Consider the following 21,577-nt stretch of genomic DNA (forward strand, 5'->3'; position numbering starts at 1 on the left):
ACACACAGTAGCATGTGTCAGCTGATAGTGCCAATATATTACTAGATCAATTTTTAAGACATTAAAGGGCACTGATGCATTAAAGCTCAAAGGTACCCTATCAACAGAGTGCTAGAAAGTTGCAGTATCTACTACAAATCAGAATGTAGTAACAAATTCACCCAAAAGACCCAGAGGGCCAGAAGCCATTTCTGTTTTTGCACATTACTAGCACCTTCTTTTATACTTCAATTTTATAGCTTTAAATGTGTACCGTATGATTTAATTGCTCTAAATATCACTAAAGCATGTAAAATTAAATTGCTTTAACTAAGCAAGATTTACATACAACAGAGATCATTTATATAAGTTCCTTGTCATAACATATTTACACTTATAACTGGACACAGAAGGTCTGTTCCTAAAGTGACAAGTAAGTTCCTAACCCCCTGGCAACGATTTTGATAATTTCTATGATGGTAATGAGGAATTAAATGTTCAACATATACTTACAAGGACATTTTAATTCTTTGTTAACAGAGTATCTTAAAATTGCAATATAGTTTTATAGTGTGCTGAACAGTGTTCCCTCAAAATTCATTTCCACCTGAGACCTGAGTTTCCTCACTTGGACAACAGGGTCTTCACAGATATACTTAGTTAACATGAGATCACACAGATTAGGACACACCCTAAACCCAATGACTGGTGCCTTTATAAGAGGACACACACAACGAGAAGGCCATGTAACAAAGGAGGCAGAGACTGCCTTATATGTGTGAAGCTACAGGCTAAGGAATGCCATAGATTGCTGGCAGCCACCTGAAGCGAGAAAAAGCCATGGAAAGATTCTTTCCCAGAGCCTTCAGAGGGAGCACAGCCTCAGAGACACCTTGATTTCAGGTATCTCGTCTCTGAAAATGTAGAGAATAAATTTCTGCAGTTTTAAATCATCTAGCTTATGATATTTTGTTATGGTAATCCTAGGAAATGAATAGTTTCCTACATTATCTCCAATGCTCTCAAGAGAACTCCACATCTGAATTCTGTTTTAGGAGAGCAATAACTTTTTGAAGAATGGCAAAAAGCCAAGCAAGTGTTTAAGGTTCTTCCCTATGATTAGTTGAGCACTGCATTTCTGAAACTTGACTTTGTGAACATCTTACCAGGAAGCCTCATTTCCAGATATCCCCGCACCCTACTAATAAGATCAGAAGGAGGCCTCTCTCCTGACTGCCCGGTTCCAGCTTCATGTGTATGAATATCCAAAAGCAGCATCTCATTCAGCATGACCTGACGAAGTTTCGGTGAGAACTCTGTTACCAACTCCAAACACGCAGCAAACAGCTGTTTGGCATGGGAAAAATCCTACAGAAAGAAATAACAGATCACTGGATCACTTTTCCTCTGGAATCAAAAAATTTGTGCATTTTTTCTAAGTACAGAGCAAAGAGAAGAACTAATTTAAATGGTTAACAACAGTTGTCTTGGAGAGTGAGGCTAGAGTATCTTTTTCTTTATCATCTGTGTCACTGATTTATTCCAATACTTACTTCTTTTAAAAAATCCAATTTACACTATAAAATTTTAAAAATCCAGTAAATGGTATAAAAACATGCTAAAGAAAACAAGTTTTACATAAATTATAAAACAAAAAAATCTTTTACATAATTTATATACATGTTATATTTTATATACATAAGCTATACATGTTATATACACACACATAAATTATACATGTCACATACATATATGTATATAGAGAATGCACATGCTTTCTATGACAAGTACCCTACTACATACCTAGATTATTCAGAACTGGATCTTACACTCTTCAGTAAGGTTTCACATTCTACAATCTTTGCATACAAGCTTATTAGTTCATATATTTGGCTAATAAATCAAATAAATTCACTAAGTCCAACCCTTTTCTTTACATATCTGCTTCTCATTTTTTCAGAGTAGTCTTCATTCATTCTTTCTCTCTCTCCTCCCACGTGCCTCCTTGACTCCTACAATCTGGCCCCTGTTTCCCCATCACAATGAAAAAACAGTTCTTACTAAACAAAGATATTCTAATTGTGCAAACTACTGAACACTTTTTAGTTATCTTAGAGGACTTCAGGGCTGCATCCAAGTGCTGCCCACTCCCTTGTTCTTGACAGTCTGTCTCTTCGCTTGGCTATTAGGACTCCACCTCAGTTTGGTCCTCATACCCATCATGCCACTGTTTCTTGGACCCAATATTGTATCCCCTTGATTCTGTATATTCTCCCTGGGTGATCTCTCAGGCCTACCAAATCTCTATCTGTAGCCCAGACCATTCCCCAAGCTTTAGACTATTTCTAATTGCAGGCCCAAATTAACCACTGTAAAAATGAATAATCAATCCTTCAAAAAATGTTCTGCATATTCACTTGCTGGCATCCAAAGCAGAAAGCTGAGCATTGCTCCCCATTGTTTTCTCCCTCTTGCCTTCCATAGCACATCAGTAAGCAATCAATTCTAGATTTTTTTTTTTTTAATTTATTTAACAGAGAGAGATCACAAGTAGACAGAGAGGCAGGCAGAGAGAGGGAGAAGCAGGCTCCCACTGAGCAGAGAGCCCGATGCGGGGCTCGATCCCAGGACCCCGAGACCACGACCTGAGCTGAAGGCAGAGGCTTTAACCCATTGAGCCACCCAGGCGCCCCTCAATTCTAGATTTTACCTCCTAAATGTTTCCCTCTGTTCTCTTTTATCCTTTCTAACACGTGTGCCACTTACTAGCTGAGTGACGTTAGATAATTTAATACCTTTGACTCCGATTTCTCACCTATAAAAAACTGAAATAACACCTTCTACACGGTGTGTGTGTGTGCGCGCGCGTGCGTGGATTAAGTGAAAGAATATATGAAAACTGCATTAGAGTCTCTCCGTGCCCAATAAATGTTACTTACTTTAGGGGTGGAAAGAGAAAAGCTGCCAATGACATGCCCCCTATTATAAACTTTTCAATAGCTCCACAATTATCTAGAGCTGTATGGTCCAATATGGTAGCCACTAGCTGTATGTGGCTACTGACCACGTGAATTGTGACCAGTCCAAATTAGGAAGTGTCTTGAGTGTAAAATACTAGATTTTGAGTGAAAACCTAGCACACGCACTAAAAGAGATAAAGACATAAATAAATTGGAGAACCAAATAATTGAAGACATACATTAAGTTCATAATTAAAGGACATAATATTGCCATCAATTTTTAGGTCAGACCCTGAATATAAAGCATATTCTTAACCAGTAGTTGATGTACGCTTTTACTCACCTTAACAGTACTGCAGTGTAAACCTTTGGCCATGAGAATGTAAACCAAATCTCTTGTTAAATTGTCTTTAATTCCCAGGATAACCCCACTATACACGGAAGGCACTTCCCACTAGAAGAGATAAAAATACATAAATACACACACACACATAGAAATGCAAATCTAGGGAAGAATCTTTCAATAATCTTTAATCATATTTTGAAGAGTCCGGCAAGGGTCACTTCTGTAGAGAAAGGAAAATGACAGCCATGATGTACTACTAATCAAAATGAACATATTCGCTATCAGCCAGTAATAAATTAAATGGATTTGAACTTTCTAAATGATAATCTATAGACAAAAAGAAGGAAAAAAAAGCCCTAGGAGTGTATCTGTTAATTTATGTGATCCTCACCAAAATACTATTAAGTAGGTATTATTATCCTCATTTTACAGATAAGAACAGCAAAACACACAGATGTCAAATAACTTGCCTAAGATTGATTATACAGCTAGTAAGGATAGAGGCCGGGATTCAAACTCAGGCAGTCAGATCAGAACTCCCTCTTTACTATGCTACGCTTCTTCAACTGTAAGAATGAGCACTAACAATAACATCAACACTAATGAAGCCCAACACTAATGTTCAGAGAAATCTTTCATCTCACTGCACTTACATGTTCAAATCCCATAAAATATACAAAACTTCTGGCTGCTTTTTTACTACATTTCCAGCAGAGAAGTACGCAGTGAGTTAGAAGTACTGCCATACTACTTTAATTTCTCCCGTATCCCTTGTATCTTTAGCTACATTCCACTGAAATGGTGTTCTAAAAATTATTTTCATGCGCACTTTGCTTGCAGGAAAGCTTTTAAATAGATAACTAAGAAACAGGTAAATCCATTGGCTGGGCATTTTTAAACGAACATATAAAGCCAAAAATGTCCCATAAAGAAGTTTTAATGAATTAGTTTCAACCTTCAGGCTTTAGACTTTAAGAGGGTATTCATAAAAACAAAAATACTCTATAAGCACATAGCAAGGAGCAGCTACATAATGCATAAAGAATATTCCTTATACATACACTTACAGCTTTATTTAAAATATATGGAAATGCTATGACAATAAATAGGACATAAACTTATTTTTAGAAGTTATGGAGGGAGCCTCTTCCCCCACTAGTGCACATGTGCTCTAACAAATAAAATTTTTTCTAAAATAAATACATTACAACGGAAAGTAAATGTGATTTTCTTATGTGTTCTTGACAAAGGGTTTCTAACCTTGTTAGACACTGTCCAGAACTGGCGCTCAGAAGTCATACCATGTAATTCAATTAAAATCTGTCGAATCCGCCAGGGATCCACTGACAGTATCAACTGATGCTCCAACTGACCAATATTGACGCTTGCTGAAGCTAAGAAAGAAGAGATTTCCATTTCAATAATGACTTAATTCAAAGAAATCCTTAATCCTACAAACATAAGAATGATAATTCGTTGAGAGAAATTGTATGTTTGTTAAGTATTATAAGTGAGAAACAGCTCTCATCTTCAAAACTCATTCAACATAAATTACCTATTCTGTCCTCATACGGAAAACCTAACAGTTTGTATTAAGTTTGCTTTTAATAAATAAATACAATGAAAATATAAACAAAGATAAAAATCAGTAACTGGCTCAAAGAACTAGGTGGGATATATGGAAAAATTAACTTATGTAGACAGTCTCCTACTTTCAAACATAATGTGTTAACAAAAGCATGTGTAAATATATTTTTGTTTTAATAAATACTAAAAATGTGGTTTTTAAAGGGAGAGTAAGAGAAGGTGGAGGCACTACATTCCCAGAAAACCAAGAAGATCATTAAAATGCCCAATTACAACTCGACATTCAGATACAATCTTCATTAATCCATTCCCAGCATTTTAGGTCTTAATGTCATTTTCCTAGTAAGGTTCAAAGCAGCTACAATTTTGTTTTGTTAAATCAAGTGCATTCTGTCTCACCTATATATTAAGCTCTAAATCTTACGTTTCTTAATAAGAGCATAATATTTTCTACTTGTATCCATAATACAAAAGCAAAAATGGAAGAAAATCATCAAATAAATAAGGCAAACACAGCAATGTTGCCAAAGAGGAATGCTTAGTCAGCAGATAGTATCACACAGCACTGCAGACTGAAACGCATGAGAACCTGTACTTTTTTGAGTTTCAGCACCCTTTACCACTTCCCTCCCAGCTCTCATTTTTACCTCCAAGAACACAGCAGCAGCAGCAGAATCACCTTGGTCTATTTTCCCAGCTAGAATCTTGTGTGTAACTAGGCCTCAATCTCCATTAACCATAGACTCAGCAGAGTTCAGCACTTAATGCTTAGACAGAAATACGACTACAGAAGACTGGTAAATTTCTAATTAATTACTGACATAAGTATAAATTAAAACAGATAAGAGGGCATCCTCAAATACACTGAGGGGCAAATATAATAGAGGGGCAAAATGTGCCAACATTTTCGCTAGCAGACTAGAGAGCTAACCTGGGATATCATAAAATGAAGTTACAGGTTTAATGCACAGATTTACTCTAGGGGATCGCTTCCTCATCTGATCAACAAGTAGCTTTCGTTCTTCATCTTTCAACAATGTAATGAAAAGCTCATGTGAAGAAATCATGAAAACATACTGCAGATCTTCCAACCCCAGACACACATTCCTAGATCAGTAAAAATATTGTAAAACAAAAAAAGTTTATAATTTAGTTTGGGAAAAGCAATCATATTAACCAATCTTTATTAATAAACCATTTAACAAGCTACCACTTCATAAACTTTATAATAATATTTGAAATAGATTTAAAAATATTTTTGGTCCTTACTTAAAATTGTGAAGTCAGTGTCAAAATATACAAAAAGAGTAACTAATATAAATCCTAAATTTTGTGTCACTACACAAATCTGAACTTAACTGGCTCTCAATCGACTGCCTGGCTATAAAACATGCAGGTTATATATAAAAAATAATGTTATTTTTCTCACAGGACTAACTTGAAAGTGAAGGGAAAAAAAAGCACTTACTTTAGAAAAGCAGCCATGTTTCCTTTCAAAGAATCTGAAGCTTTTTCTAAATTTATTGATCTTGAACATACCTAGGAATTTGAGTAATTTTTATTTGAATATTGGCATTTAAAAACAACAAAATATAAAAGTTTACATTTAAAAACAACAAAGTTCTCCTTCTTCAGACACTTATCAATCACAGATTTACTTAAGTAATTTAAAAAATGAGACTGTGAAATAAGAATCATTGGGGGAGAGGGAGTGGAATGTGATTATTTCAACAACTGCAGGTATTTATATGATATAAAAAATAACATACCTAGCATGGTATAAAGCTTTCCCAGAATGTATAAAGTACGTTAACCAATTCTATGAGGTGATAAACTCTACAGTAGCTCCAGTCAGAAAAGTGAAAGAAGATTCATCTGAAATAGCTGAATGATCAGTAACAGCTAAAAGTATACAGAACCAACGATTAAGAAGATAACCAAGGTTTTAAAAATAAAGAGTGGAATTAAGGAAAACTAGATATGGAAACGTTAGTTATCTACAAATAACAGTCTCATAATATTCTGAGTTTATTCATCTGATTAAGACTTCTCCCATATATTACTTACAATAAACCAAAATAACGCCATCAGTATAAAAGTCCCTAACCGATGGAAATTGTCAAATATTCCCTAATATGTTAACAAAAAAATAGAATGTTCAAAGCAGCATTACTAAAAGCCAAGAACTCATAATAGCCAAGAACCCTAAAGTCCATCAACTGATGGAGACATAAAATGAACAATGAATAACGTATCCATTCTATGGAGTATTATTCAGCCACAAAAACTAATGAAGCACTAATACCTGCTACAATATGGATGAACCTTGAAAACATTTAGTAAAGAAGTCAGTTTAAAAAAAAAAAAAATAAGAAAGAAAGGGCCACAAAGGGGCGCCTGGGTGGCTCAGTAGGTTTTGTTATGACTCTTGGTTTTGGCTCAGGTCATGACCCAGGGTCCTGGATTAGGGCCCTGTATTGGGCTCTGCACTCAGTGTGGAGTCTGCTTGGGATTTTCTCACTCCCTCTGCCCCTCCCCTGCTCACACTCACACACTCTCTCTCTAAAATGAGTAAAATCTTAAAAAAAGGGGGGAGGACACATATGATTTCCTTTTATATGAAAGGCCCAGAATAGGCAAATCCATAGATAAAATTAGATTAGTAGTCGCCTGGGGCAAAGGCGACTGAGGGAATATAAGGGATGACTACTAACAGATAAGAGTAAGTTTTGTTGTGAGGTAGAAGAGGGAGGATGAAAAGTTCTGAAACTAACTGAGGTGGTAAGTTGCACAAATCTATGAACATACTTAAAAAAAAAATCACTGGATTGTAGTTTTTAAATGGGTGAACAGTAGGATATGTGATTGTACCTCAATAAGGCTATTTTTAAAAGGGGGGCAAAAGGGAGCACCTGGGTGGCGCAGTTGGTTAAACGTCTAAGACTCTTCATTTAGGTTCAGGTCATGATCTCAGGATTGTGAGATTGAGCCCCACTTCAGGCTCCACGCTGGGTGTGGAGCCGCCTTATGATTCTCTCCCACCTCTCTCCCTCCCTCTCTAAAAAAGGAAAAAAATAGTAATTTTTCAAGTACCATGCTCAGAAACAGCCTTGTAAAAGAACTATGCCCAGATGAATAGATTATCAGCATATAGCACATCTGAACATCTTGATGTACAAAATACACAGCAATAACTTTGCTCCACACTATAAATACTAATGATCTTATTATAAGTAATACCTGAATATGCTTTCACAATAACTTATTCATACATAGTGATACATTGTACACCTGTCAAGAAACTTAGGGAATGGGTGTTAACTTCTGATAAGCAATATAACAAATGTGTTAATTAAGCTCAGTTCTTAAAACATGAAATGGGGGCATCTCTATAAATGCTGTAAACATTTTATTTTCTTTAAAGATTTTATTTATTTATTTATAAATAAATAAAGCAGGGGGGGGCGGCGGTGCATGTTGAGGGCAGGGGTAGTGGGAGAAGCAGACTCCCCGGATGAGCAGGAACCCAATATGGGGCTCAATCCCACGACTCCGAGATCATGACCTGAGCCAAGGGCAGACATTTAACCGAATGAGCCACCCATTTTAAGCACTTTAAAAATATAATAAACTTAAAAATGTAGGTGAAGTGGGGGCACCTGGGTGGCTCAGCTGGTTAAATGTCTGACTCTTGGTCACAAGCTCAGATCTTGATCTCAGGGTTTGAGTTCAAGCCCTGCACTGGGCTCCACACTGGGCATGGAGCCTTCTTAAAAAAAATTCAGATTAAGTGGATAAATTCTTAAAAAAAAAATAACCTCTTAAAGATAATCAGGAAAAATACACTAACTCTATATCCACTGATGAAACTGAAGCAATGCCAGAAATCTTCCCTCACACAAAAAATCTCCAGGCCCAAATATTTCGTTGGTAAATTCTGCCAAACACTTAAAGAAGCAATGAGTTCATTTTTATGAGAACTTTTCCAGGCAAGGGAAAAAGATCCCTCAATTTATTTATGAGGTATGTATGAGCTTGGTACCAAAATCAAAAGAAGGATATGAAAAAAAACAAAAAAAGAGCTATATCTACCTCATACACAAATGTAAAACACCTTAAAATATCACAAACTAAATCCTGCAATGTTTTAAAAAGTGAACATATACCTAAAACTAATATAACGTTACACGTCAATTATATCTCAATTTTTTAAAAAGTCATGACTTAGCTGAGTTTACTACAAGGAAGCCAAGGTAGTTTAACCCTTAAAATTAACGTATCTCTGCAGCTACCACAGAAGATAGGATAGAGATTCCTCAAAAAATTAAAAAGAGAACTACCATGTAATTCAGTAATTGCACTACTGGGTATTTATTTACTCCAAGAATACAAAAACACTAAATTCAAAAGGATAGATAAACCTCATGTTTACTTAAGAATTATTTACAATAGCCAAACTATGGAAGCAGCCTAAACATCCCATGATAGATGAATGGATAAAGAAGATGTGTATAGATACAACAGAATATTGCTCAGCCATAAAAAAGAATGAAATCTTGCCATTTGTAACAATGAGATGGAATGGGAGTATAAAGCTAAGCTTCAGAGAAAGATAAATAGCACATGATTTCACTTGTATGTGGAGTTTAAGAAACAAAACAAATGAAAAAAGAGAGACAAGCCAAAACAGACTCTTACCTAGGAGAATATCTAGAGGACTACCAGAGGGGAGGTGGGTGGGAAGATTGATGAAAAAGGTGAAGGGGATTAAGAGTACATTTATCTTGATGAGCAATGAATAATATATGGAATTGCTGTATTACTATATTGTTCACCTGAAATGAATATAACACTGTATGTTAACTGGAATTAAAATTTTTTAAAAATTTAAAAATTTGGGGCGCCTGGGTGGCTCAGAGTGGTTAAGCGTCTACCTTTGGCTCAGGTCATGATCTCAGGGTCCTGGGATAGACGAAGATGACACCAAGACATGGAAAGAAATGTTTATGGATCAGAAAAACAAGTACTGGGGCGCCTGGGTGGCTCAGTGGGTTAAAGCCTTTGCCTTCGGCTCAGGTCATGATCCCAGGGTCCTGGGATCGAGCCCTGTATCCGGCTCTCTGCTCCGTGGAGAGCCTGCTTTCTCCTCTCTCTCTGCCTGCCTCTCTGCCTACCTGTGATCTCTGTCTGTCAAATAAATAAATAAAATCTTTAAAAAAAAAAAAAAAAAAGAAAAACAAGTACTATTAAAATGTTTATACTACCCAAAGCAATCTACGCATTTACTGCGATTCCTACCACGATACCAACAGCATTTTTCACACAACTAGAACAAACAATCCTAAGATTTGTATGGAATCATACACACACACACACACAAAAAAAACCCTGAAAAGCCAAAGCAGTCTTAAAAAAAGAAAAGCAAAGCATCACAATTCCAGATTTCAACTTCTATTACAAAGCTATAGTAACCAGGGCCCCTGGGTGGCTCAGTCATTAAGCGGCTACCTTCGGCTCAGGTCATGATCCCAGGGTTCTGGGATCGAGCCCCGCAGCGGGTTCTCTCCTCAGTGGGAAGCCTGTTTCTTCCTCTCCCACTCCCCCTGCTTGTATTCCCTCTCTTACCCACTCTCTCTGTCAAATAAAGAAAAAAAAAATCTCAAAACAAACAAAAAACCCCCACAAAGCTATAGTAATCAAAACAGTATGGTATTGGCACAAAAATAGACACATATTAATAGAACAGAACAGAAAGCCTAGAAATTAACCTATAATTATATGGTCAATTAATCTTTGGCAAAGCAGGAAAATAATGGGGAAAAAGACAATCCTCTTCAACAAATGGTGCTGGAAAAACTGGACAGCAACATGCAACAAATGAAAATAGACCACTGCTGTACACCACATGTAAAAATTAACTCGAAATGGACAAAGACTTGAATAACGGACCTGAAACCATAAAACTAGGAGAAAACATAGGCGGTAAGCTCCTTGACCTCAGTCTTAATGGGTTTTTTTTTGGAGCTGACTCCAAAGGCAAGGGCAAGAAAAAACAAACAAGTTGTGCCTACATCTGCTTCTGCATAGCAAGGAAAGCCATCAACAAGATAAAAAGATAGAAAATAGTTACAAACAATATATTAAGCGGCTAGTATCTTACAGCAACAAAAAAGTCAACTATAAATGCATACAACTTAGAAAAAACCTGATAAACATATTATTTAATGAAGGAAAAGAAATACATTTTGTATGATTTCATTTCTATAAAGTTTGAAAAAGGCAAATTAAAGAATATTCTCTAGGGTACATATAAAGGTGACATAACTATAAAGAAAAGCAAAAAAAAAATTATCACAAAAGGCAGGATAGTGGTTTCCTCAAGGGGAGATGGAGAGGCTTTGGTAAAGGGCATAAAAAGGACTTCTGGGGCACCTGGGTGGCTCAGTCATTAAACGTCTGCCTTTAGCTCAGGTCATGAACCCAGGATCGTGGGATTGAGCCCCAAGCCCCACATCGGGCTCCCTGCTCAGCAGGAAGACTGCTCTCCCTTTCCTATTCCCCCTGCTTGTTCTCTCTCTCATAGTCTCTCTGTTAAATATATAAATAAAATCTTTAAAAAAAATAAAAATAAAAAGGACTTCTAGAGTGTTGGCAATGTTGTATTTTTGGAACTAAGTTGGTATTAACTGTGCTTTCTATATTTCTCTCAATGTCTGTTATATTAAGACAGTTAAAGAGGTAGAAAGATCCAACAAAAACAGATTCTGGAGCTCACAGAAGAGGTTAGAGTTATGATTTGGGAATGTTTAGTCAACACATGACTGAAGCTTTAAATAAGAATTTAAAAATGGTATGAAATAACTGAGCCAAAAACGAAACTACTGTAAACAGAAACACTAAAGGGAGAGTAAAAGAGACGTCAAGGAACGACCAAGGAAAACCTGGTACTGGGGAATCAGCAAAGAGCTCTAGCAGAAGATAAGGACGGAGAGCGCGGTCTGTCAGGAGTATCCAACACTGGCAAGTCAGATGAAGAGAGAAAAGAGGGCACTGGATTTGACAACAAAGAGGTCATTGGTTAAGTTTACAGCAAAATTACAAATCAAAAAGGGAAAAAGTGTCTTACCTCAAGAAGAAAGTCTATTTTCTCTTTATTAGGTCTAAGAAATAGCTGGTTAAATTGAACACTAATCGCTCTACCTTCCAATATATCACGGACTGTGTTACAGGCACAGACTTTAAAACAGATTTCATCTAGAGCTTCATTTCTGTAGAATACAAAAGGAGATGCACTAATACATTCTTTTTAATAAAAGGTATATATTACAAAACCAAATTGACAAGAATGAGTTATTTATCCTTGAGAGGTAAGATTTTAGGTTACTCAGGCACATGTCAAGGGTGGGGATAGAGCAGAACAGAAAAGTTTTAAATCTGTCAAGGGACGATTTAGTTACAGCTTAGGTAACAGATGGTTCTGGAAAAATTCTGCTAATTTTTCCCAAGTGCTTTTAAAATGGATTAGATGAACATTAAAGTGGTTCCTCTGGCTGTGTTAATTTCCTATTTTCTAATAAAGGTTAAACTACTGTCACAGTCTTATAGGTAATTTGGAGGTTATTTTTGATAAACCCAAAATGCACTTGCTCTTTTATCCAAAAGTAAGAAAGTAATTCTTCAATTTACTTACTTACCCCTGTTGAGCTTTCTGGAAGAGTTCCCTGAGTACTGACTGCCGGAACTGGATAGGTAAACTGAAGGTTAAGTTATCTTCAATGAAAATCTTTACTACATCCTAGAACACAGACATAAAATTGCATTCAGTTCAAAAATCATGGCAAAGTTTCTTTAAAAGTCTTTCCAAAAAGAAAAAAAGAGTCTTTCTATAATGGAAAATATATATTGAAGAAAATCATGAAACTAGGAAAGAAAATCATCTTACTAGGAAAATCTTTTCTAAAACTTTAAAATTAGATTGAAGATAAAAAACAGCCACCTACCATCCCCCAAACCCTGCCCTTTCAAACTGAAGATCATGAACCAAAAATAAGAGGTAAAGGAAGATTCAATCAATCAGAAGCAATCCAGGTACATTATTAGAAGTTGTAAAAATTCAGGGTGCTGGGTGACTCAAGTCATGACCCTGGGGTCCTGGGATCGAGCCCTGCTCAGTGGGGAGTCTGTTTCTCCCTCTCCTTCTGTGCTCACTCACTTTCTCTCTCAAATAAATTTTTAAAACCCTTAAAAAAAGTTGTAAAAATTCTTCTCATCCACTTTAAACACAGGTTCATACAACAAACTTTTAAAAATATTAAAACAGTTGAATAACCGAGCTGGAAAAAGCACACAAAAAAACAATTATAATAAAGTTAAATGGTTTAAAATATAGTCATTAGTGAATTACAGAAAATACCTATATCATTCCATACAGACTTTGTCTCAGCTCTTAATCAAGCAATTGAAGAGGAGGAGAAAGGAGTGATAATCAAGCAATTTAACAGAAGGGTTGAAAGGAGTGGTAACACATGGAGATAGGGAAGAGGATTTCTGGAAACATTTAAAGCTAATCAGCTGTCACCATTACAAAAGTACTGACCAAGGTGGTTTCACAACTAGGGAGCAAGTACTGTCCATAGCAAAACATGAACAGTGTAGGCCTACACACAGGCAAGACAGCCTTTTCCCACATGCGAGAAGACACATTTGTTATAGCTGTTCAAATAACTATATTCATTCATTCATTCATTCACTCACTCACTGAGGGTAGGGTGGGGAGAGGGAGAGAGAGAATCCCAAGTAGGCTCACTTAAGCTCACTCTCAGGGCAGTCAAAACATGGAACGCAGCTCAGATCCCACCAGCCCAGGGTCATGACCTGAGCAGAAATCAGAAGTTGGACTTAACCGAACTTAAGTGAGCCACCCAGGCACACCAAATAACTACACGATCAGCACAAAAACTACAGAGTTTATACAAATAGAACCCTATTTTTAAAACCAGGCTAAATATGTTTTCTACAATACTCCTGTATATATAACTGAAGTGATAAATTTCAGAATTGTAATAAAATTGTGATTTTCTTCTTCCCAGCTACTCATTACAATACCTTCTGATTTATAAATGTTGGCTTTTCATTATATTCAGTTAACATATGCCTATCCATGAGTAATATTTCTAAGGTCTTGTTTACAAAGGTTTACCACCCCAGAGAGTTTCCTAAGATTCTGAATCTTACCGTAACTGATTTCCACCCTCCATAAGCCTATACTAGGGATATATAACTAAAAGATGTCTATATAAATCCATCTGTATCTAATCTGTCTTTAAGAAAGTTTAGTTTTCTTCCCCAAGGCAAAGGAGAATTTGAAAAGGGGGCAGAGGTGGGGGAGGAAGTACTATCCCTGCTCTTATTTTCTGTGGGGGGAAAAAAATCAATTCTATTTAAGAGTGAACTAAAAAGCTCGGCTAAGGGGCACCTGGGTAGCTCAGTCGGTTAAGCATCTGCCTTTGGCTCAGGATCCCAGGGTCCTGGGATCGAAGGTCTCATCAGGCTCCCTGCTCAGTGGGGAGCCTGCTTCTCCCTCTCTCCTTTGCTTGTGCTCTCTCATTCTCTCTCAAATAAATAAAATCTTTTTTAAAAAATTAATTTAATTTAAAAATAAATAAAAAGCTCGGTTAAAAGCCTATTTGTAGAGACAAAACTAAAGATATGCTATAGCTTTGTCATTTATGACTCTTGCTTTGAGCTAACATGAAGGCACTATTCATTTTCTAGAAAGCTTTCCAATAAAGATTTTAAAAGTACAAATGCTAATTCCCAGTGATTTTCATTATAAAACTAAAAATATATACCCAAAGGAGGCAATAAAAATCTCAAGACTAATTTAAGCCCTTTGCATGGGTAAAACTGAGGTAAGAACCACACCCATTGGTAAAGCAAGCTGTGTAAGAGACCATCCAAAACTACCAACACCACTTTGGTCACTTTCTTCTTCAGTCTTAATATCTGCAGTGCCTAACAAGGCTGGGCTGTAAGGCCATACTTTTAAGTCAGACACAAGACTTAAGGGTCCACAAAACTAACAATTCTCTACTTTTAATTTAAAAAATTAAAAGTTCTGCTTACAGAGTTTCTTTAAAAATTTACTTAAGGGGTGTCTGGGTGGCTCAGCAGATTAAGCCTCTGCCTTCAACTCAGGTCATGATCTCAGGGTCCTGGGATCAAGCCTTGCATCCGGCTCTCTGCTCAGCAGGGAGCCAGCTTCCCCCCCCCCCCTCTCTGCCTGCCTCTCTGCCTACTTGTGTGCTCTCTCTGTCAAATAAATAAAATCTTTAAAAAAAATTTTTACTTAATATGGGCAAATTCTTTACCTTCAAGAAAGGATAGTATCAAAATGAGTCAATATTTGTACAAGGCACGGCTTAGTTTATAAACTATAACTTCTCACTTGATTCTCATAGGGAGCCTATGAAATGAGTTAACTATTACCACCATTTTAGAGGTCAATCTGTTTTACTTGCCCCAAATCATACAAATGGTAAATGGTGATGCCAGATTTTGAACTCAGTTCTGTCTGGTTTCCAAGACTTTTCAACTACCCTGTTACATCCCTATCATACATCTTACCTGATAGTTGCCAGATCTCAAACAAATATGGACTTGACTATACGGAGTCAATTGCTGAGATGTACTATCAGAAGGTACAAGAACATCACATGCTTGACAATAGCCCGCTAACCGCTTCTCATCTATGGTACAATGAAGAGATAATGAACCTATCTGCAAAGTAAGAAGTATACATCATTATCCACCAATGTAACAAAAACAACAGTCTAGTACCCAGTCAATGCATTTTAACAGTACAAGAAAATGTAATGGAAAATTCAGGGATGGAGGAACCATAAAAAATTAGCACGAGTTAGCAAACTAGTATTCACAGGCCAAATCTGGCCTGTGGCCAATTTCTGTAGAGCCCTTGTGCTAAGAACCAATTTAAGGTTGTAAAGGAAAAATACAAAATCAAAAAACACAACAAAAAAATGAGTATATGCAACATAAACTGAATATAGCCCACAAAGGCTAAAATATCTATTATTTGGCCTTTTACAAAAGTTTACTGACTCCTGGTTTAGTTTTCAGACCAACATACGAAAGGCAGACGTCATTACTCTAAGTAGATATGACAATTAAGACATTAACAAAAAGCTAATACTGTTAAAAAACAACTTAAGATATTTAAGAAAACATGAGAACAAATCTGATGAATGCCTGGACAAAGGAAAATGGGAATTCCCAATAGGTCTAGAATAGATTTAAAGTAAATCTCTTGAACATTTAATCAATTTCTCTGATGACGAGAGATTGAAATAGGAATTTTTCTAGGCACCAAGCACATAAAAACCTAGTTATATACCAAAATTCAGTTGCGAGTATCATACAAGTAAAAATGCAGGTGACAAACATGAAAAAGTTCACCCTTACTAAGAATTAAGAAAATGCAAATGTTTTAAAGTTACTGTTATTTCACCCAACCAAATTAGCAACTGGAAGGGGAAGAAAAAGGAAAAACACACTGCACTGCAGATGAGAGTATCCTGAGAGAAATGTACCTGGAAAGCAACTTGGTTTTATGTTTCACAGCCTTTACAAATTTAGTCACCATTGACTTGATATTAAACCAAACAAAAACTTATGCTTGGAGACAGAAATATCACAGCTTTATAATAAATAAAGTAGCAAACATAAATGCCCAAATATTAGGGAAATGAAGTAAATCACAGCTCATCTATACAGCAGAAGAGAATACATTTAAGTGTCTATCCAAAGACTTAGGCATGGTAACAGTATGGTAAATATAGTCAGTCTAAGCTTATCTGTATAAAAACAAAGAATGAAAATAGGAAGAAAATAAGCTAAAATGACAAGGGGGGTAATTTCTAAGCAGTAGTACTACAGATTTTCAAAATGTTCTCAGTATTTTTTAAAACTTACCAAATGTACTACAATGAACACTTGTTTTTATTATCATCAGAAAAAGTCAAAAATTACATGGACTTTTTAAGGACTGATTATCTTGTGCCTGTTATCACTACACTTACCTCTGCAATTAGTTCTTTGGTTCTAAAAAACTTCTCTCTGGCATTTTCATAGACAGCTGAATTCGTAGAGCCCTGCTGGAAGTATGCTGCACCCAAATCATAACACACCTAAAATGGTAATGAAATTTGTTTAGTGACTTTTTTTTTTTTTTTGGTTTAGTAACTTTTCATTTTTAAGAGCTAACAAAACACAAAATTATGTTTATCTCAGCAAAACACAGGTACATATATAGGAAAAAAAAAATTTCAGTGAGCAATGAAAACAACATTCTTAGTCATAAGCAACAGAATCCAGTGGACTGATTTAAGCAGAAAATAGATTTAACTCTTAGATTTCAGGTGACCTTTAGAATTACTGGGTCAAAGAATCAGGCTTGGAAAACAAAAGGGGCAAGGGAGGCAAGAAGCCAGATGAGAGCCCAAAGTGACCTAGTGAGTACTGCAGCCATCTCAACACTAGACTCCAAAGCTCTTATCACCTGTGGCCACCAGCACTACACAGAGAGCAGCAACGAGCTATATACTCTTGCTAGGGCTGCCACTGGAAACTAGATGTTACCATCACCATTGCTGCATCCACCATCATAATGGATTCTCTACCATCTCTACTTCTTTTATTTTTTTAAGACCTTATTTTAGAGACAGACAGAGAGAGCGCCAGGCGTATGCACAAGTGGGGGAAGGGGTAGAGGGAGAGAATGATCTAAGTCAAAACCAAGAGTCTGACGCTTAACTGAGCCACCCAGGCGGCCCAATCTCCACTCTCTTTAAAGTGGGGGAGAGCAACTAAACGGCCAGAGTGAAATAGTAAGAAATTTGAACTATAAAAAAATAGAAAAAAAACAACAGGAAAAGTACTAATAGAATCTGTTTATTTCTTCAAGAACCTTTTTAAATTCATGCCTAGATTCACCAAATGCAGAACTCAAAGACTCAGATTATTTAATCCAACCTGAACATTTTCTGAACAGGAACAATGCCCAGAAAGTGACAATGTCTGGTTACAGACATATAACCAAGTACTGGCAGAGCCCAGGCTTGAATCCAGATTCCTACAGCTCCTTATATCCTGTTTCAAGTTTATTCTACACATCGCTGACAAATCTGATTTTTTTTTTTTTAAGGTTTATTTGAAGGAGGGAGAGGGAATCTCAAGCAGACTCTGTGCTGAGCATGCTATGGGGCTCAACCCACAACCTGGAGATCATGACCCAAGTACAAACCATTGGTCAGACACTCAACTAACTGAACCACGCAGGTACCCACCAGACAGATCTTTCTTTAAAGTCTTCAAATGGGGCACCTGGGTGGCTCAGTGGGTTAAGCCTCTGCCTTCAGCTCAGGTCATGATCTCAGGGTCCTGGGATCGAGCCCCGCATAGGGTTCTCCACTCAACGGGGAGCCTACTTCCCCTTCTCTCTCTGCCTGCCTACTTGTGATCGCTCTGTCAAATAAATAAAATCTTAAAAAAAAAAAAAAAGTCTTCAAATTATTTCCCCAAGTAGGAAAAAGTTCAAATCCCTTGGCCTCATCATTAAGGGTCTCAGAATTTGGATTAACTTCTCTCTCCAAATCTCTCACTCTCTTTGATTTCAACCACATCAGCCTTTTCAATTTCCCACCCATACCAGATCCTAGAAATAAACTTCATTCCACACCCTTTATTTCCATCTACACAAAACCAGCCTTAGCCAATGGGTACTTATGTCTCCTCTAAACTCCTAAGCTGTAACAGTCTGATATGCATTAGAACTATGCTTTACTTTTATGCAATATATATATATATATATTCCGTCTTCTTCAGCTAATCAGGATGAATTCTCCACCTCTAGGATACTGCTTTCCACTATTTAGTCCCCATTAAATGTCTGGCTGATTTTCATTCTAGAGTGCTTCCTCACACCTGGAGCAAAGGGGTGCTAAAGTTTTAAAAAAAAAAAAAGGAAATGGATATACAGATATTTATACACATATCCACACATACATTAGTTTCATGTAATTCCCCTTTCCAGATAAAGACAAAGTACAAGATACCAAAAAGGTATTTTCAAGTATTACTATATTAACCAGCCATCAAAACAAGTTTTTTTAATTTTTTTAAGATTTTAAGTAGTCTCTACACCCAAGGTGGGGCTCCAACTTAGTTACATGAGTCACATGCTTCACCAACTGAGCCAGCCAGGCACCTCCATTAAAATAAGTTTAAATTCTAGAAGCACCTGGCTTCAGTATAGCATATGACTCCTGATCTCAGGGACATGAGCTTGAACTCCCAATTAAAAAAATAAAACAAGTTTAAATTCTATAATCAAGAGGTAGTCAATAGGTTAAAAACAAAAAGCCTGATGATAAAGCGGTCCTAAAGGACAGTAAATACTTTCAGATTTACAGGGGAATGAATGTAAAGATTTTTTCCTTTTACGTCAGGTAAATTTTAGTAATACAAAGAATGCACTTTAAATATTACTATGCCAGGAAGTGAATATTGCTACTAATTTGCCATTCAAGACACAGAATCAGGACTCAGCTATGTAATTAAGAGAATATCTGATAGCTTACCTAGCACACTGAGATGTTTTGTTAAGAGTTCTGGTTTTCATGTTCTATCACCCAGTCTACGGTGAAAATCAGAAGTATTACCAATAATCTTTAAACAGACTCTCAGTGATTATAAGATACTACGTACCAGAAGCCTTCCTACATGCAAGTTTCGTTAACAATTTAAAGAAGTTACCAACTGTCAGTCCTCACTACTCCTATTCCAACTGTGACCTCGATCTCATCAGGCACTGAAAAACTGACTACTCTCAATTCTGCAACCAGCTAATCTGAAAAGGTACCTCGCAAGTTATGGTTATTCCTGCCCATTTCAGAATGGGAAACAGTGATTAAAGCAATCATGCAAGGGCACCTGGCTGGCACAGTAGGTAGGGCATGAGACTTACTCTCAGGGTGGTTGACCCCCACTTTGGGGGTAAAGTTTAATTTAATTTTTTAAAAATAAACTACCAAACTGTTGCGATTTTTTCATTAATTATTTTTATTAAAATATACTGTATTATTTGCCCCAGGGGTACAGGTCTGTGAATCATCAGGCTTACACATTTCACAGCACTCATCATAGCACCTACCCTCCCCAATGTCCATAACTCAACCACCCTCTCCATACCCCTCCAACCCCCAACAGCTCTGTTTTGTGAGACTGAGAGTCTCTTATGGTTTGTCTCCCTCCCGATCCCATCTTGTTTCATTTCTTCCTTCTACCAAACTTTTTAAAAAAAGACGACAACATGCCAACTCACACAAAGAAAAGAACACGGAATATAAAATGCACTATCCTCACGGCCCTCTTTAGGCGGTTCTCGATAGTTTTAAAATTTCTATCATACTCAAGGTTCTGTGCTAAAAGTGAAGAAGGTGCGAAATACACATTAAAAAGAGACACCTCAGAAAGTTTACAATCCAACAGAGAAAAAGACACCATGAATACATAATTTCTCACAACATCAACTAAAAACCTGTCAAAGGGATTAGAGCCCAGAGTTACAGAAAGCAGACAACCTTAAGATCCTTAAAAAACTAATTACTTTCTCCACGAGTCTACATTTTTCAAAGCATAGTATTTGTTTTGCAGGGTTTTTTTTTTTAAATTATCTAATATTATGAAGGAACTGTAAAATGAGTTGCATGCTCGTTGCATTCTCAATATTTAAATTCTTGTTTCCTAAACATGACTGGGAAGCAATTTCAGAGATGATAAATCAAACAAAATTTCCCTTCCATTTCTTTTAGGAAAATTTAAGTTAAGTCTTGTAAAATTTACAAATTAAATATGATGCAAAAGGGTGCTGGGGTGGCTCAGTCGTTTAAGCATCTGCCTTTGGCTTAGGTCATGATCCCAGGGTCCTGGGATGGAGCCCAGCACTGGGCTCCCTGCTCAGCGGGAAATCTGCTTTCCCTCTGCCTCTCCCATCCCCCAAGGCCCCCTACTTGTGCATGTGTTCATGCTCTCTCTCAAATAAAATCTTTAAAAAATAAATATGATGCAAAGTTTTAAACAGCATCTTAAGTCAAAATGAGAGAGACAAAGGCAGAAATTAGTAACGCTAGAATGATCTCACTTAAGGTCTTCCAAAAATCTGCCACGCATTGATTAAACACAGCTATAAATACCTGGCACTGCATCTCCTCGGTTCTGATTTTCAATCCAGCAGTAGAACTCTCCGTTTCTCCATTTACCATACCTGGCTCCACTGCCAATAAATCTAGTGTTCTCATCGTGTGGACATAAAGATCCTTGTTTAATTTAAGGGCTGCCTCTAGCACCAAAATAGAATCAGAAGCTTGCTCTTTTAGCTACAAGAATTCAATAAAAGAATTATTAAAATACAGAAATCACAGAAAATTAACCAAAATATATTTACAGGATACTCAGTAGCTTGCTGTACTAAGTTATTAAAAAAAAATTTTAACACAGGAGTGCAATTAGATCTGTTGAGATTGTTATCTTAAATTTTAAAAAATACAGAAGTTCCTATTTGAAATTAGAAATGAAGTAGAAAAGATTTTTTTGAAAGAAAATTTGAAAGAAAAATGCTTTAAAAGAT

At 36.6% G+C, this 21,577-nt stretch overlaps 1 protein-coding gene across 1 annotated transcript in view; it reads right to left on the reverse strand.

Moving 5' to 3' along the window:
* INTS8 (integrator complex subunit 8) overlaps positions 1-21,577 on the reverse strand; it is a 49,803-nt gene that overhangs the window by 21,838 nt on the left and 6,388 nt on the right. The window contains exons 6-15 of the mRNA XM_080802631.1: positions 21,144-21,326; positions 16,971-17,078; positions 15,499-15,651; positions 12,567-12,667; positions 11,999-12,140; positions 6,341-6,411; positions 5,804-5,979; positions 4,546-4,679; positions 3,283-3,393; positions 1,146-1,347 (exon numbers count right to left, since the gene is read on the reverse strand). Coding sequence (XP_080658757.1) covers positions 1,146-1,347; positions 3,283-3,393; positions 4,546-4,679; positions 5,804-5,979; positions 6,341-6,411; positions 11,999-12,140; positions 12,567-12,667; positions 15,499-15,651; positions 16,971-17,078; positions 21,144-21,326 — 1,381 coding nt within the window. The remainder of the gene's footprint in view (positions 1-1,145; positions 1,348-3,282; positions 3,394-4,545; positions 4,680-5,803; positions 5,980-6,340; positions 6,412-11,998; positions 12,141-12,566; positions 12,668-15,498; positions 15,652-16,970; positions 17,079-21,143; positions 21,327-21,577) is intronic.

Source organism: Martes martes, assembly GCF_963455335.1.
Source record: "Martes martes genome assembly, chromosome: 4".
In the NCBI taxonomy this organism is placed as follows: Eukaryota; Metazoa; Chordata; class Mammalia; order Carnivora; family Mustelidae; genus Martes; species Martes martes.